This window comes from Melanotaenia boesemani, chromosome 15, assembly GCF_017639745.1.
Source record: "Melanotaenia boesemani isolate fMelBoe1 chromosome 15, fMelBoe1.pri, whole genome shotgun sequence".
Lineage (NCBI taxonomy): Eukaryota > Metazoa > Chordata > Actinopteri > Atheriniformes > Melanotaeniidae > Melanotaenia > Melanotaenia boesemani.
The window spans coordinates 11,182,139-11,200,335 of record NC_055696.1 but is presented as its reverse complement, the minus strand read 5'-3'; the positions used below and the strand labels follow the sequence as shown (position 1 = coordinate 11,200,335).

The window sequence follows — 18,197 nt, the reverse complement described above, 5'->3', positions numbered from 1 at the left end:
TGGTAAGCTATGGATCACTTTTCTTAACATAGTTGCAAATTGTTTTAACCATACACAAAAGCACAAAATAAGTATATTAAAAGATAATATCCATCAATGGTTTAAGTTATAACAATATACAATGTGTACAAGGAAGTTTGCAAAAGAATAAAAATAAAAACTTCGGTTCAGACTTTAGTCTTTATTTCTTAATAACTTAGAATAGAAAGTAATTCAAATATAAAAGTTGTACACATTTACAAGAATTCAAGCTTTCAATTGTACAGTATTAGTTTCAACAGTCATTCAATGTAACCTATAAACAGACATTCATCTTAAAATGAAACAAAGGAAAAAATCCCACATTCGATGACCGAATTGCAAACCTAAAATCTCATAGCTGTAAATCAACCTTTTCCACATCTGCATTAAAAGGGAAAGGCCACAAACAAAGCAATGTGTTCATAGCATGATATTTATTACTCACACCTTTCTCTCCTCAGGTGTCTCTCAGTCTTTCTTGGCTTGCTTTTCTCTGTATTTCTGTCTAGCCTCAGATGCTATTTTGAGCAATGACAGCAGAATAGGTACACACATGGGCAGGAAGAGGGGAATGTAGATAGCAAACTTCTGGTCATCAGGAAAGTAGAGGAGATGAAGGAGTGAAGGATCAAAGAATGCTTTCTCTGATGCCAAGATGGCTTCTTTACTGTACTGAAGAGCAAAGCCAAGGTTCCCAGCCTCCAGCTCGGCCACAGCCAGCTGCAGAGTTGTGACAGCACTGGATACCTAATGTGAAAAGAAAAACAATTACAGGTGACTAGAAACCATTAGGCACAACTAACTCAGAGTCTAAATCAATCAGTAATGGTTAGATGTTACATAGATAATCAGCCTTGGCTGTCATATTTTTTCAGTTAATTTAGTTTGACAACATGTTCACTTTGCAGACTTCTTGTTTAGTAGAAGCGTGCTTCCAGTCATCTCTGCCCATCTCTTTTTCTACAGGAACAGATTTTAGGTCCAGTTAACCTAATTTTAATGGATTGTGTACACAGTTTTTTTTTAAACACCAAAATGTTTATAATTTCCCAAAACACTGTTAAAAAAAAGGAGTCCTAATGTCACCATAGACAAAATGATGGACAGATTTGACACATTATACAGGTGCAAATTTCAGCAGCACAGGAACAGATGTTATTATACAGCTGCACATGTATTTTACCTGTTGGGCTATGTTGTCATTAATGACAATATTGCCTATCTGGTCCAGCAGCTGTGCTAAAGAGGTGATGGTAGTGGTGGCTGTTGCTATATTTTCCACACTGCGACTCCACATGAGACGATCCAGCTCCCAGTCAGCTAGTCCTGTACTGCCGCATGGCGCCACCAGGAAGTCGGAGGGAGAGGCTGATGACTGTACGCCCAGCAACAGTCTGACAGGACATGTCACAGGAAAAGTTAACTTGTGTGTAGAAGAAAAAGATTTGCTGTCACACTGTAAGTTAACACTTACCGAAGCTGTGCAAGGAAGACTCCCATGACTTTGGCCATGTTGATGTTGATGTTAACAGGAAACTTAGCCTCTGGTCCATATAAACTGTTAATGTTATAAACCTAAAAAGAACATAGGTTTTTTGTTTTTTTTTTACATCCACAACAATAAATAAAGAACTCAGACTCAATGCATAGATTTTCATCAAATGTAGACATTTTTAAATTCAGGTTAAAAACATTTCTTTTCTCATGCACCTATGCATTAAAATCTGCACGGTAACTTTTTAACTTATCTTGCTTTTAATCATTTTAAGGTCATTTATTATTTTATTGTGATTATGTGTTGCTGCCTTTTACTATTTCTAAATATCTGTAATGCCTTTGTTTTATGTAATCACTTTGTATTTTCCTGTACATGAAATGTGCTATACAAATAAACTGCCTTGCCTTGCCTAGAAAACTATTATTAAAATACTGTATAATAGATATTACAATTCACAATATTTAAAAATACCATACAATGTACATTCTATCACATATTTTTTCCTTAATGCTGTACCTCATCACACTTTCTGACTGAAATGCTTAATTTAAGCTCCCATTAACTCCCTCGTCTGAAGGCCCAGTCTTTGTTAAAAAATAGAATAAAGGTGAGGAAGTTGTCCTTTTTTTCCTTTTTTTAGATGTGAGAACAGAGTTACTATCTCTAGGAAACAGGGTTTGTTCAAATACAGAAAACTGTATCTTGTCTGGAAACCAGATGAGAAAAGGCAGCAACATTGGTTGGCGTGGAGACCAAGTCTGCCTTAATCTTTGATTTATGTCACAGCATCCTGTCATAATGATATCCAAGAGATCTGTGATAGATTGATTCATGGTTTGGCCTCCACATTAAACGAATTCTTGTTTAAGTCAGTCTCATTTTACAGCTTTTTTTGTGTCAAACAGACTACTTCAATAATAAAATCTATACAATACAGTAGCAGAAAGCGAAGATTCTGATGCTGCTGCTTAAGAGCTGTTTGATGAACACCTTTCTGTTTAAATCATTAGCTTACAGTTACTCTTTGGCCATAAATAACCTTTGAAACCAGACAATTGGTATTTAAATTTCTCCAATTCGATAAATGATTGTGAGTGGAACCCTGATGAGCCATTACAACTAGTCAGTTGTATATCAGGTCAGACCTGGAGGTTCCCTATAATTCAGATAGCCAAGGCAGTTGATAGAGTGTATCTGCGAGTCTTGGCTCCAGCATTTCACGTTATTGTTGTATCATATGGGATTATCAAATTCCCCTAATAAAACAACAAATACTCAATCTGTCATGCAGATGTCAGGATCAAGTCTAACAGAAACACAACAGACAACTATTGTGCACTGTTTAGGAGGGTTTCAGTCTCTTCAGGTGTGCCTCATCCTCTCAAATGTAAGTCGCTTTGGATAAAAGCATCTGCTAAATGACTGTGGAATAGAAGTAGAATAGAACAGAAAGACTATTAAGCACAGGTGTGACTCGTTCAGGGATGACCGAGAGCTGTAACTCTGCAGAGCTTCCATCTGCACGAAAAGCCCTGTTACACAACAAAAAAAAAAGGGAAACCCCAAAAACTTTTTAAATCAGCTAGTGTTGCTGTCAGGTGATCTTACCATAATTCCTCCCCAACGTGGGGAATGAAATGCATTAGAGGGCACTTCTTGTTTCTTGTGATCCTGGATGTAAAGCGGAGAGTGCTGGGCATCCGGAACATAGAGAAGAAAATTTAACACTGGGTTCGAAGATGCAGCATTAGACCCTGCAAAGAAGAAATAAAAAGGGCTCTTTGTAAATATCCAAGACAAAGTACACTTGAATCCTTTCAACAAGGCCGTCAGAAATGTAGTCTTTTACCAAGTCTGGCTTCCACTGGGTTGATGACATGTGCAAGGCTGTCAGCGTTGAGGGTGTAGGCACTGCGGCTGCTGTCAAAGCGTGGGTTAACACCAAGCATAGCATAGTGCAAAGTCTGTAAAAACCAATGGATACATGCACATACAGCTGTTGAGTGTCTTTTTATGATGATGTTGATGGTACAACTTAAATATTTACAGTGCAACCACTGGTACCTGGGAATCAATGCTAAAGTTGGCTACAGGTGACAGTTTTGTAAGCAAAGGCTGGATATAGGTCTGCACAGCACCCTCTATGTCCCAATGTAGCCGGTGTGACTTTGGGTCTGGGTTCAACAGACTGAAGGTTATCTCATAACCTAAAGGAAACATAAGAAAAGCGGAGAATAGATGAGAGGTCTTGATGAAAAAGGAATGGAACTAAAATTCTGTGGCTTAACAGAAAAACCAACCTGGGCTGGATTTGAAGGCTCTCATACTATCAGCAATGCTTTCTTTGCTGTCAGGGTTGAAACGCACTCTGTCGCTGAGGGCAGCGGTAATGTCTGTGTGGCTAAAAGACATCACCTGTAGCACCTGTTTGATCCGAGGCTCCAGGTGAGTCAGCAGCTGCTCTAGAGTTTTGCCTACTCTCATCTGAGCCCCGATACGCAGCAGAGCTGTCCGTCGCTGACCGATGTACACATTTACACCCTGAAATGCAAGAAAATACAGGTCAAAGTTTATTTACTCTACTTACCAAATCATTAAACTGGGCAGAAACATAAGTACTAGAGAGAAAAACTCAAAAGGCTGTGAATAGGTGAAGTTTAAATAACAGCTAAACAATACATTTTTAAAACAAGTTTTGAATAAATTATATGTGAAGCTTTTACCTCAGGTAGTAGTGAAGATGATTCTGGGATCACATATATAACCAAAGAACCGCAAGGACACTCACTGAGCATGTGCAAAGATAGATCCGCTTCTACAGAAGGACAAGAATGGAAGAAAGAAAGAACCATTTGTGGTTTCACCGAGATAAAAGGATATTAACATGTGATGTGCTGACAGCTGGATTGGACAGACTGCTCACCTGCAGTAGAGGGCTTGTTAAGGGCATCCTCCTCCATGATTGTAGCTGTGCGATACCTTGTCTCATATCTGTACCTCAAAGCTGTGTCCTCTGAAACCAAAAGAATTAGAGACAGAAATGAACATGCAGGCTTCAAATTATGAAGTTAAAGTATCTTTAACTAAATGAACAAATTACCATCTACTGCATGTTCTTCATCCTGTGTCTGTGTCAGTGGGACCTTCTTCTGCTGCTCGGGTGTAACGGTGCCACGTGCAAACACAACCTCCACATCAGCACTCAACTGGAGCTGCAAGATCAAAACATAGAGAGACGTTTTAAGGAGGATAATGCATATGGAAGAGAGATTAACCACAAGATGGGAGTCAAGTACTTAATGAATGCATAGACAAACCTGGAGTTTTGCCAGTTCTCTTATATGACTGACAGGCAACCAAGCGCGGTACGTTTCAGTTGTTCGCCACCACAGGGGGACTCCCACGATGATGACTACTGCTGCTATGGACAGAGCAGCGAGCTGGCCTCGTCTGCGCTCTGACAGAAATACCGAGACATTCAGACAAAGTTGTTGATGGAGTGTAAAAATATTTGTTCATTTGTGGTTATCTTAGCTTTCCTTAAACAGTTTGTCATCTACAGGGAAAACAACTGAAAATAAACAACACAACTGTACAGAGTCTAAAGTAAAATCCATAAAAGACATTTTTCAATGTGTCATACTAGTATTATATATTACAGATTTAAGCAGCAAATGTTTAGCATTCTACATTAAAATAAACTATAAAAAGGTAAGGATCTTTTTTTGTTTACTTGATTATTTCCATTCAATTATAACAATCGAGATGTATTATACATCGTTGGAAAGCCTGATTAGTCTTCTTAACAAAGTTGAACTAGTAAGGATCATCCTTCTGTGAAAAGAGCAACATAGCTAAATATGTGGGTAGTGCCCCTAAAAATGTTCCAAAATCCCTTGAAATATTCTCTTGCTGGTATTCACTCTTGTTCTGAAATTCAAGTGCTGCCAGGTGAGTTCCAGTCACAGACAGCCAGTAGCAGTCTGTGACTGGAGTAGCATTTGGGACCGAATTCCATCCTCCAGAATGACAATGCTCTTCCCCACACACCCATGATAACCACAGAGTACATCCAGAATTTGGGAGTATAGCCATGAGTGCAGATCTATTAAAAATGAATATATTTGGGATCAGCTGTTCATGCTAGAGGGACCAACATAATTTCACTGATTGACCTTTTAAAACTTGAAGAGTTGGATCCCATTCCACTTTAAAATGTGACCAGGCTGGTGACCAGCATGAGGAGGTGCCCGATCTTCCACACACTACTAACATCCCTAATAGGGTAAAATGAATAAAGTCTGAGTCTTGTTTTTTGTTTGTTTTTGTTTTGTTTTGTTTTTTTCTTATTACTGAGGGAGAGTGCTATCATCCAATTCACCAAGAAACTCAGGACAGTGAATACCAACAGGAGAACATTGCAAGAGGTTTTGGAACATTTTGGGAAACACTTTCCATTTGTTTATGCTTGATGCTTGTTTCATGCTCTGTTGTAAATCGTTGTTAATGGATTTGATTAATTTTGTTATATTTTGGTTTATTTTGACAATTTCGAATAAATTGTTTTGTTGCCAACATCTCAAATATTTCTATTATTATTTATGAAAGCATTTTCAAGGGAATTGCACCAGCAGCTATTATCCTAGCATATTCATTGATAACACAACATAACAGGACACATAAGATGACAAAACGGCTAATCTAGTTTTCACCTGGATTTGCTGGTGGAAGTAAAATGTTTTTATTAATTCGTTTATTCAACTTAATTGTATAGTAGATGCTGGAATGAGTGCATTGCAAAAGTAATATGAAAGCTATAAAATGAATTCTGCAATTTTGAAAAACGTTAGAAAAAATGATGTAGTGTTAAAATGAGGCAGACGTTTCCTTGCTATCTCTTGAATCCAAGAAGCAGGTGCTGTGCTAGCATAGGAAGCTCATAACATAAATAAAAGAAAAACTACCTAGTGCTGCGCTCGCGAATAACGACGTATCTTTTAAATAAAACCCCAAACGCACATAAACCGAAGTAAATAATATAATTTAGAATGGAAGAAGGGAAATCCTTCACACAAAACTCGGCAATGAATCCACTCACCCACTTCCGTGGTGGCCATTTCTGTCAATGAACAGCGCTTGTTCATACACACCGCTACAGTCATATGTCACGTGACTGGAACTGGGAACAAATCGGGCAATTTACGTAAAAACGCAGCCGTGATATGTGTATACTTCAGATATTTAAAATAAATAATTATAATAGTGAGATGCACCTTTTTGTATAAAATCAAAACTTAAAAAAGCGTAAACTACGTTTAAGAATCAAAGCAAAGGTGCAGAGAGCGTCGGCACCACCGGTGTACATATTAAACGCACAAACACGCAATCACTGCATTGAGCATGCCCCTTGTGTTGATTTTAGGACGCTACACACACCTCATGACGAGATGAGCACGATTTAAAATAATACAAGTTAAACATACAGTTAAACTACGGAAGCGTGGGATCTTATCACGTTATAACGTGATATGTTTACTGTAAAAACGTGAAACCTTAGCGACGCTAAGGTCCCTTTTTTTATTTGGGTGACAGCTCCACTCTTCCGTATTAAACAGATACAGTTGAAAGAATAAATTTTTGACCGGACACAAATTTAGTGTTTGTGCAAAGATATTAGAAACACTCAGCTCTAACATAATCAAACAGTGCTAAGGAGAGCAAAATAAAAGAAATAAATAAACGCAAAGAAAAGAAATGGTTTTGGTCAACTTTAGTTTACTTACTGACCAACATTATCTGTGAATAAAAGCATGCCTTATCACTTCGAATACTGGGGATTAATCATTGCAAAAGTAATGTCTTCACTTAAAAAAACAATGTGTAAGAATTACTGATATCAAATGGTCAAGATGAGCATAGAAATGACTTAAAATGCCAAGCACAGTTGTGAATGGACAGTTGCCTCAGTGGCCAATTTCTAAATATATTTATATTTTTTACTTCTCCATTATGTTTACAAACACTTTGTGATAGTGGTTGCGATAAAATTATAAAAATTTATATATATATATATATATATATATTGTTATTTTAGAGGGAAGCATAATTTCATCACTTCACAACAAAGCTTTTTGACAAAATAACAAAGTCTCCAATGCTTTTTGAAATATTTACACTTTTCACACATATCACACTTAGATCTACTTAAATGTATAATTATATTTATGTGTTGGAATTAAATGATGTGACACGGAGAAGTGCTGTACAATATAAACTTTAACTATTACCTATGTATTCACTTTCTGTAAGTTAAAATGAATACATGGTATTTAAAGACATTTAGGTAAAATTTAATATTTTTTAGAACACTTACAGTCTTTTCCATCGCAATGGGCAGTAATGGAAATGAAATTACATATGTTTTTAAAAAATGGAGAAAAGTATTCACATGCTAATCTCAGTTTCATACATAGCATAAGTGTATTTAAAAATACAGAATTTAAAAAGCTATTTTTTTATTATTTGCAGATTCAAAGGAAATAGTAGCTTTTTGGAAATCATGACCAGCAAACCTACTCTTGGTTTTCCAAAGATTTACCTTGTTTCTTGCTTCATTCCTTTTCATGGAGCTAATTCTGCTCTCTTACCATGTTCTGTCTGGTCACATGAAACTTCTGTTGTTGCAAATATACTTCATCACCTGACTGCAGGAGACAGGGGACATTGTATGGTGGAGGAGGCTTTAGTGGCTTCCTCCTCAGTTTTAATCACATAAAGTTATCTCTACATAGACACAATGACACCACACAAACGTACATACAAGGCTTTGGGGGCAAGCCGTGTGGTATGAGGTGGGAAGGGCTCGTTGGGCAGACTACCCTTGAGGGCGTCTCCTCCAGAGCGCCACATAATGCCAACCTGACTATCATTCTGCTGTCATGATGCTGGACAGGACAGGTTAAAAAAAAAGAGAAAGAAAGAGGAAAAAAGGCACATTATAAGATAATAAAAATCTAATTATTTTAGTAAAGTGATTGGATACCATTAGAAACACTTTTTAATTAATAATTAAGTATTTACACCTGTGCTCTTCCACTTGTTCATTTATCCTAGACATTAATCTTGCGTGCCACAGGGTAAAACCTCATCTTTCCAGACCACCTTTACTGAGATTTGTAATTCTGAAATTAAGCTGGTTACATGCAGTCTGAGAAGTTTATTAATAAATTAAGTCTTTACCTCAAAGAAAACTATTTTCTCCATAAAATTTAAAACTATTCACTATTCATATTGTTCATAACTTTATATTGTACATATCACCCATAAAAACATCTTGATCCACAATTGGTATAATTATGACAAGCATGTAATGACACTACGTTACAGTAGTAAATTTTAATATAAAAATTGATTCTCAACAAACACACACATAGAAAGCTTTGATAATTTATGTGTATTTTAGTTTATTTCCTCCACTATTTGACACACCAAGTGTTTCAACAACAATATTAACATCACAAACATTACAGTATTCCAACACAGCAGTGACTGTTTCCAAACTGCTGACCCCACGCGTTGGTCCGTTTCATGTGTTCGTCAATATAAACTGATCTGATCTTCCCGTGGGGCAGACAGGGGGAAACAGGAGGTCAGGGATGACACAAAAGCATCACATAATATTGACACCTTCACACAACTCAATACATTAATTACTGCGTGTAATTTAAAATCTAATGTTATACTAAGAAGACACACATGATTTTTCACTTTATGGATAATGGTGATAAGGAGCACAAGATCAAAAAAGATCAGAATGAATCCTGGTGTGGAGTGATTTTTTTACTGTGTGTCTACTGCCTTCTGCTGGATTCACAGCTATCTGGATAGCACTACATATGCTCAGAGGATTAACAGTTTTGTTCTGTTTATCTGGTCATTTTGCCCTTTAATAGATGCATTGTAATCTGTTGGTCCCACCGTCAGTATGAATGTTAGTAAAGCGTTTTAACAATAAACCAACGCTGTGTTCTTACAGAAGCAAAACACTGACACACATGCTGATCTGGCCTGCTTTGGGAGCACTTGTTGGGAGAAAAAAAGGGGAAGCACCTGTCATGGAGCTGGGCACACTTAGGAAGAGGCATGAAATGAATATTGACTGAACATCTTAATAATATTCTCCACTTCTAACTTCAATGTCTGAGCCCGACCACAGTGAGACATCAAACACTTCTGTCATAAAACTGCCTGAAACCTGTCTGAATTAATTTTTTAAAATATAAAGAAAAAAAAGTAGCAAGCCTGTTCCCTTTAGTATTGTAATCTCAAGTTTTTATCATCTAATAACGATATAATTTTAGTAACTGATACGAGACAGAGCAGGCCTGTGACTGATGGAGAAGTGAAGGGAAATAGCAGAGCAAAGACTAGTACTAGGCCACAGCTGAATGTGGAAGTTTGATGTTTAGTAGGCATGGTTAGCCACGTAGAGGGATTTTCCTGCAGCGCCACCAGTTCCAGAAGACTCGTACTTGCCGAGAGCAGCCAGGCCGTTTGCCTGTTGAGAACAATGAAAACAAAAAGCTTTTTTATGAGCAACACATGAGATGGTGTTTTAATGTTAGTTTTACATGCACGTGATGTCATGTCATGTTTTGACTGACCTGAGCACGTTTGATGAACTCCTCAGTGGCGGCCTTCTCGTTGTTCAGCTCTCCTTTCCATGCGCCGAGAGCGGAGGCCTGCAGGGCGCGGCCATAGGAGAAAGTCAGGGCCCAGGGCTTGGCCAGCGGGCAGGTGTTAATGGCATTAAGATTCACACTGGCCTCCTCTTCAGACTGACCACCTGACAAGAATGTCACTCCTGGAGGGGCACAAAAAATAAGTTAGAGAACTTTAAATTATAATTAAAACTTCATCTAAATCTTAAAATATTTAACCAACTTTGACATCAGACAATACAATCGAAATGCAGGGTCAAACTTTGCTTTCGTACGTTATTCCTCTTATTTCACAGGTTGGTAAATTATGAATAATCTAATAATTTTGTATACAACTTTCTAGAAGGAACTGTGTAAATGGGCTCTAATATGTAAAGTAAAGCAACTTCATACTGGTCCCATTCTAAAAAACACTGACTCAGATTCAATCTAAAATTTAAGTAATGTGAAGTCTTTTGGTTATTGGACAACTAAAAAAAGGCTTCTTTGCTATTTTAGCTGTCCAAAGTCTTCATTTTGTGTATCAATATGTATTAATTCTTGCTTCCTTCATCCATCTGTGTCTGACCTGTAACAGCTGGAGGCACGGTGCGGCGCAGGGCAGTAACGGTAGCCATGGCAATTTCCTCGCTGCTGTACTTTGTGGGACAGGAGTGCCCAGGTGTGACCATGTTGGGTTTGAGAAGTGTCCCCTCCAAGTACACATGATGGTCTGACAGAGCCTTATAAACTGCAGCAAGAACCTTACAGCAGGAGGAGGTGTATATTAGTAAACATAAACTTTATGAAACATATATAATGCCTTGCATCATGTACATTCCTTACAGCTATGTTACCTTCTCTGTGACGTACTGGCAACGCTTCAGGTCGTGGTCTCCATCAGGAAGGATCTCAGGCTCCACAATTGGTACAATACCATTCTAGCAGACACAAAAACCTATCATTTAAACCTTCAAGTATTTCTGTATCTAACACAGGACTGTTTTACAAAAGATGCTCAATAATATACTTGAAAAAATCTAAACCAAATAATAGGTTGGGTATCTGTTCACTGCTGCATTACATAAGTTCCTCAGTAATGTCACACCAACCTGCTGGCAGATGCTAGCATATCGTGCCAGTACATTAGCATTCTCGAAGATGGCTAGCTCAGATGGTGTAGTCTCGCTGATCTTCAACACACAACGCCACTTTGCAAAGTCAGCACCATCCTTTTTGTACTGTGCACAGCGCTCGGACAGCCCGTCCAGACCTGCATTCCAACACATCAGACCCATGACATTTAGCTATGCTTTTGTTAGGTTTGTGAAGATTTTAGAGCAGGCGTTCCTGCTGCTGCCTACCCTGAGTGGTCGTCTCTCCGTTTGTTCCAGCAAGGGGCACAACACCTTTATCCACCTGGAAAGAGACAAAAGAGGCATGTTTTAGAAAACCCTCCAAGTTTTTTTTTCAGTCTTGCCTAAACAGATAGCCTGAAACCTCTTTAGCTTAGTTTGTCTTGACAACCTGATCTGTTTTGGGTTGTTCTGTGTGCATGTAAACATGCCAAAACTAAGTCTCATTTGAAATTGCTTCTGGTTTAAATAGCTAAACTGACAGAGTGTTTCATTGCCTCCTAAACTGAAATACTTGGCCTCAGAATATCAACACTGCATCTGAGTGGACATTCAGATGCAAACAATGAAGGCTAACCCCTTTTCATGCACGCTCATATGTTTGAGGAAACTGAAGTTGAGCCTGACTTCACATATAAACACACAGCTAATAGCTGAAACCTCTCAGGCTCCTTTTCCTTTCGGAGACAAATCAGAGAAACAAAGCACAAAGCTTTAGACTGAAGCAGCCAGCCACAACTCCATTCTTTTCGAACCTTGATGCCAACAACAATGCCGCGGTCTTTGATGAGCTTGGCGAAGGGGGTGCCGTCGTCTGTGTTCTGGTAGAGGGTTTCGTGGAAGAAGATGACACCACCGATACAGCTGTCAATGCGCTGGTCAGCAGTGAAGAGCAGCTGGCGATAGCGACGCCTATTCTCCTCTGTGTTTTCAACCCCAATGGGGTTTAAACGTTTCGCCATGCTGCCTGAAAACAACACACACACACAATGATGTAGTTTCAACAAATATTTTTATATTTCCACATGTTAAAAAACTATATATAACATCCCAAATGTGAGCTTCAACATGAGCACATCATTGAAGGCTGTCAAACTACAAGATGCTTTAAGCAGCAGATGTTCCAGTAGGAGGAAGGTGTAATGTGCCCATGATGTAATTTACTGTGAATTTTGTGTTATATGTTCAATATATGGCCTTTTTGGTGATTCAAGTGGTGACTGTGGATTTTTCTTTGGGATTTTTGAGGTATCGCAGTTAACACACAGGAAATGAACACAAACATACCGGTGGACTCATCTGCTGCGAGGATCCCTTTTCCTGGAGCTACAATCCTCAGAGCGATCTCTTGCAGCTCTTTTTTCTGCTCAGCAGACAGTGCAGGATACTGGTGAGTCATCTTGGCTGAAAGAGAGACAGAAAGCAACATTCTTTCACTGTGTCTTGATCTGGACGACTGCCCAGTGCTGGCCTCGTTTCATGTCCCTTTCTCCTCTGCAACATGGCTAGCTTGCTATAGCACTAAGTATGATGACACCCCATCAATCTAAGGATGCAGCCTGTGTGTGGGATGTGATAAAACCAAAGGCAGCAAGCTGCTTCCCGATAGGAAAAGTATTATTTTTCAACCTGACTTCTTCATTTGTGTTGTTTGGCTTTTTTTTTTTTTTTACTTAAGGGAATATTGTCTTTGAAATGTTGTCTGGTCACAGTCACAGAAACCATTGGTGGCAGCATCTGTGCACTGGCCTCACTCAAACCAGATTATTCTGTTCCCTATTCCCTTCGTCGCTCTGCCGTAAATAAGCGGTTACGCAACTCCTCCCCCTCCCTTCTACTTTTGAATTGGAGAACAGAGAGAGGGGGATGTTATGAAACAACCCTCCCATAGACTCTGCTGCCAGTCCCTATTATACTTGCAAGACTGGATGCAACATGGTTCGTCTCTCCCTCCTCAGCAACCCGTGTCCTCCTCCTATTTTCCTTTTTTTTTTAAATATCCCTTTTGTATATAACACAAACATGTTGTTTTAGTTTAGTGCTGCTGCTTTGTGACTAAAAATTATTTCTACTGATCCATTTACTTATCCATTTAAACACCTCCCAAAACACACATACTCCAAACATGCAGGCTATGTCAGGGGACGAGCTTGGGCTTGCCTTCCTGGTTGACTGCACCGCTTGCTGAACCATCAGTGATTTTAGCTTTGTTCACAGCTTCACATATACAACAGTACACACCACTACAATGGATCATCCATGGATCAATTTGTCTGATAGAAAGCCAATAGGCTAGCTTTTGAGGCTAAGAGGGTAGCTACAGTTAGCTCTAAGGTCTGTTTCGAAAAAGAGCTAAATATGTGTACCATCAATATCCATCAGTTTGAACTTAAAGTACTAAATACAACCTTAACTTGTAACCTCAATTGGTTTGTATAAATACAGGACAAACCAATAATTTTGTATATACATTTTTTTAAATAAACTGATGATCAGGAGATATAGTATGGCTCAAAAATGAATTTACATGACCACTCAGTTACCAACTGAAGCTGGTTTGCTGTGATAGGACATTACCTGACATACTCTGTACCCTGTATGTTAATCCTCAGCTTAATGCTATGAGGTAACAACATTCAGAGTGCACACAGGCCTCTCGATGAAGCAGACCTGCAGGTGTTGCAAGGCTAACAATTCACTACTACTAAATTTTAAACACAGGTGAAATTAAACAGGCCAGGTCTGCAGGGTGTAAGGTGCCTCCATGAGGTAGACGGTTAGATCAGGAGTATAAACTGCATGCAATGGCTCCAGTGAATTAAAAAAGTATTTACACTTGATAGAGCCCACAGGCATGATAAGTGGGACTTCATTGTGTTTTATGTGTGGCCAGCCAGCTCTGCTCTACTGTAAGCTAGACAAAAGTCATGCTCAGCAAATACCTGCTATCTTTTGGGAGGTACATGCATGCTTCAACAATACACTTACACTGACACTGGTTCTGATACGTTTATGACGGAGAAGATGTTGCAAAATTATTTGCAGGACCTTGTGAAATCTGAATTTTATGCAAGTTATGCAGACACAATTTCCACTATCAGAATATATGTAGTATTTTGTTAAAGTATATTTATAAAATTTAAAAAAAGGCCCTTCTCAGGTGAAAACAGAGCTCAAGAACGCAATGACATGGTTTCAGATGACAAATTTAAACTGATTGGAGGCAAAGGAAGAAAACCTAGAGAGAAAAAAGACCATGTTTGAGGCTGACTGTATATCAGAGGCATGGCATGCTGAATGCCAAGGTTGGGATGGGTTTGACCAATACCAGTGCCATTATCCTTTGTTTGTCAGTCCAGTTCTTTATCGATTCCCCTATTGATTCCTGATAAAGTACTACAAGGACAAATATAAGGCCACCACAAGTTTTCAGTAAAAATAGCTGGGATGAAATCTCTGAACTTAAACTGATGGGTCAGCAGAGCTGACTATGGCCTGAGAGCCAGCTGTTTTAAAAGTTTATCATCTAATAAAAAGATGCTTTGAGACACAGTCTCTTTCTTACCAGTTATAACTAATTAGTCACTTCTAGTTGCCAGTGTGGCTGCACAGTTTTTCTTTTCTTAAGCTATATCAAAATCTAATACAGCATGCCTCCAAACAGCTGAAGTTTAGAAATATAACCTCAAATATGATCTACAAAGTGGCATCCAGGAATGCTTTTTACTTTTAAATATGTTTCTTTAAAGTCACAAGTGGACCTTTTTTTAAAACAGTAAAACGCATCAGCAATGCTAACCACCCCAACCAATTTATACACACATAGCCATAATATTTGTTTATGCTGATGTTTAATATAAGCTTAAAATAATTATTATAATTAAAATCTATTAAACATTCATCTCTGCTTATCCAAATAATATCAGGAATATTCTCCTGCTTCCTCAAAGCCACTTAGGCCAAATGCTGCATTAATGTCTAAATAAATCACAACTCTTATCCAAAAAAGAAAAAAAAAAGTACACTAACATGATCTAAAATCATGGTGTTCTTTTTACCTTTTTACCTTCTAATGTCATCATTATCACACTCGACTACTAGTAATGATGGTTATCTTCCAGATAAACTGAATAAAGCTTTCTTGTGATCAAGGGTATATCTGAGGACATATTTGTAATATTTGACAAAAAGCCTTGAAATGTACTTTCTAATGATAATCACTACATTTTGGGGTTAGTTAACAAACCAACTGTCTGGTAAACTGTCTCCATGAATTTAAAAAGCTGAGAATGTCAAGAGAGAAAGCTGAGATTATTCTGCTGTCACATTAACTTTCTTTAAGTCATGTCACACAGTGACTTGCCTTAATAAAACAAACACAACTTCTGCATTGCGACATCAAGATGAACGGCCAACTCCCAGCTGCGTCACACCTTGCCACATTCAAGAAAAAGAAAAAAGGACATGCAAGTCCTCTTATTGGAATCTTTATAGATTGATAACTACATATTAGGTGTAAATTGTACCCACTACTATGACATGCATAAAAAATTATTTAAATTCCCATTTCTTACATTCAGACTTTCAAGGGTAAAATAATTTTATATGTTTAGTTAAAACCTTGTAAAAAGATAAAAACATATTATGCTTACTTGTCTAAAACTCTTAAAAATTCAGTCTGTTGCTTTAATCTTTCACCTTATAAATGACCAGCCAAGAATGCAGTCAAGTACCACAAACACAAAAATATCAATATCAACAGCTTTGGCAATCATTTTGCAGCCAGTATTTCTTTTTCTTTTTTTAAAGCATTGCTGCAAGCATTTAGCTACAATACAGTTGAAGCTTGCAAACTATTGTGCCTAGCATTTATAAGGCTGAAGGCAGGGACTGAGTGGGGGTAACCTCAAATTCATCTAACTCACATCAGGTTGGCATTGCAGTTACAATTCATATCAACAACCACAATTGTTGTAAGCAAGTAGGGAAAGGATGGGGCATCTGAGGAGAAATGGGATCCTTTTTTTGTTGCCTTGTCTGTATTATTTTTCACCCCCTAGAGGTTTGCCCAGCTTGTTGTTTTCTCTATGTCGCAAGCTGCAAGAGCTTTAAAAGGGGTGAAATGGCTCCTGTAGAGCAGCACTAGTTGAAATAAAAAAAGCCTGCTAGCTGTGCTGCATTTTGTTACCAGATGGGCAGCTGGCCTTGATGCTGATGCACGTCCCTGTATTTGGGCTGCTTGTGTCTTCAGGCCTTGATCCAGCAGCACGTGCAGGAGCACTGTTACCCATGTAGCTCACTGATACAGGAGCCTATAGCTGATGTCAAGGTTGCATGTGTGTTGCAGTACAAAGAGAGGTTGAGACTTGTGAAACTGTGCAGGTTATAGTACAGCAACACTTCCATTTACAAAACACAGTTGAAAGAAAATCCCTTTCCCTTTTATTCAATCTAATCTATTTAGGATGACAGTTTGAAAATATTCTGGGTTGGTGTGGGATTTAGAGAAGGAAGACGTTGGATTAAGGTTAGATAACTTTTAACCATCAACAAAATTTCACAACATAACACAGGTCTACCCATCAACAAGTATGGCAAATGAAGAGTTGGATTAAACTGTTGGTAAACAGTTGATGAAGAAAAACTATGATGCCTGTTTTAATAGCAATTGTGTACAAAAACTATACATAAACAATTATTTCTTTTTTGCTTTAAAATTACATATAGAAATAGAGGTTTTCTGTATTGACTAAAGAAGGAGATTACCTTAGCTGAAGTCACAACCAAACATTAATCTCTATTGGGTGACTGATTTTCTGTCAGTCGCTTCTAGGATACGTTTCCCACAATTTACAATTAACTGTAAACTAAATGAAAAATGTGTATTTTATAAGCCTTCAAAATTATCCCTGACAAACCGACATGTGACGCATCTTCTACTTATAAGCATGTACATCTCATTACATCGTGTCTCCTCAGCCCGCCCCTCCTCCGTCACATCAGAGGTCTACGTGCTCGTGAACAGATACACCCTGACAGGAAACGACTTCGTCACCACCCTCCCCCATAACCTACCACTGCTACTATCCGTATGTTAAGCCAAAAAACGTTTTCAGTATTTTAGCATTTAAATAACTGGGTAAGTCGGTTTTAAACTGAAAACAAACGCAACAGGCTCCTCTCCTTCTCTTCCATCCTTGAAGGTCACGATTTCTGCGCCCTTCCGGTTGCATATTTCGATGAACATGCGCTACTTCAGGAGAGAAATTTTTAAATAGTGGATGGGTTTAGTTGTCTTCTGGCTATGTGACTGATGATATTAAAAAACATGTATACCACCAGCAATAAGTTGTTAATAGCTAACTAGCTAGGAGGAAAAAGTTAGCTTTAGGTTCCATTGCGCAGCATCACATTACAATCAGCATCAATACTACTATTAAAGTTTAATCTGATCAAAAACACGTAATGAATGTTTGAAGCAGTTATATTCGAGAGGTCGGGATTCTTACCTACTGATGGATGTCTATGTGAACAGAGAGCAGGTGAGTAGTATGGGAAGGATGCGGAGCCGTCTCCTGTTTCAATGCTGCAGCGCAACGTGACCCTTTACAAAGCCTCAAGAGGAGGGCGGGGCCATAACTCTACGTCACGTGATCAATGACGTTTAATCGCTAGCACGCATGCGTTGGAACAACATCATCACCACTCAGAACCAGACCAACGCAGGATGATTCTGCATCTTTCTTCACAAGCCTTTGAAGCACATTGAAAAAAGTACAAGAAGCGCTTTTTGCATGTTATAAGAATATAGAAAATATAAGAAACATTATAAATAACAATGCT

At 38.4% G+C, this 18,197-nt stretch overlaps 2 protein-coding genes across 2 annotated transcripts; both read right to left on the bottom strand.

Moving 5' to 3' along the window:
- Positions 1 to 169: 169 nt before the first annotated feature.
- Positions 170 to 6,659, bottom strand: pigs (phosphatidylinositol glycan anchor biosynthesis, class S). Its single transcript, XM_042009209.1, has 12 exons — positions 6,618 to 6,659; positions 4,837 to 4,976; positions 4,620 to 4,731; positions 4,443 to 4,532; positions 4,243 to 4,334; positions 3,820 to 4,060; positions 3,584 to 3,726; positions 3,369 to 3,483; positions 3,128 to 3,273; positions 1,496 to 1,596; positions 1,205 to 1,415; positions 170 to 768 (listed from the first exon to the last, which is right to left on the bottom strand). The coding sequence occupies exons 1-12, from the start codon at positions 6,634 to 6,636 to the stop codon at positions 490 to 492; spliced, it is 1,689 nt and encodes a 562-aa protein (XP_041865143.1). The 5' UTR covers positions 6,637 to 6,659; the 3' UTR covers positions 170 to 489.
- A 2,303-nt stretch (positions 6,660 to 8,962) lies between these two features.
- Positions 8,963 to 17,981, bottom strand: aldocb (aldolase C, fructose-bisphosphate, b). Its single transcript, XM_042008460.1, has 9 exons — positions 17,864 to 17,981; positions 12,642 to 12,758; positions 12,110 to 12,321; positions 11,583 to 11,637; positions 11,331 to 11,491; positions 11,076 to 11,159; positions 10,808 to 10,982; positions 10,183 to 10,382; positions 8,963 to 10,076 (listed from the first exon to the last, which is right to left on the bottom strand). Exons 2-9 carry the CDS (start codon positions 12,751 to 12,753, stop codon positions 9,984 to 9,986), a joined length of 1,092 nt encoding a protein of 363 aa, XP_041864394.1. The 5' UTR covers positions 12,754 to 12,758; positions 17,864 to 17,981; the 3' UTR covers positions 8,963 to 9,983.
- Between the last annotated feature and the right edge of the window lie 216 nt (positions 17,982 to 18,197).

Excerpts from the sequence above, each read along its gene's own strand:
- pigs (XM_042009209.1), bottom strand. Across the intron at positions 4,732-4,836 it reads GAGAACTGGCAAAACTCCAG|CTCCAGTTGAGTGCTGATGT; the intron begins GTTTGTCTATGC and ends TTGATCTTGCAG. Across the intron at positions 3,484-3,583 it reads ACTTTAGCATTGATTCCCAG|ACTTTGCACTATGCTATGCT; the intron begins GTACCAGTGGTT and ends TGGTTTTTACAG.
- aldocb (XM_042008460.1), bottom strand. The coding sequence starts at position 12,753 with ATGACTCACCAGTATCCTGCACTGTCTGCTGAGCAGAAAAAAGAGCTG. Across the intron at positions 11,638-12,109 it reads GCATTGTTGTTGGCATCAAG|GTGGATAAAGGTGTTGTGCC; the intron begins GTTCGAAAAGAA and ends GTCTCTTTCCAG. Across the intron at positions 10,983-11,075 it reads GCCAGTACGTCACAGAGAAG|GTTCTTGCTGCAGTTTATAA; the intron begins GTAACATAGCTG and ends TCCTGCTGTAAG.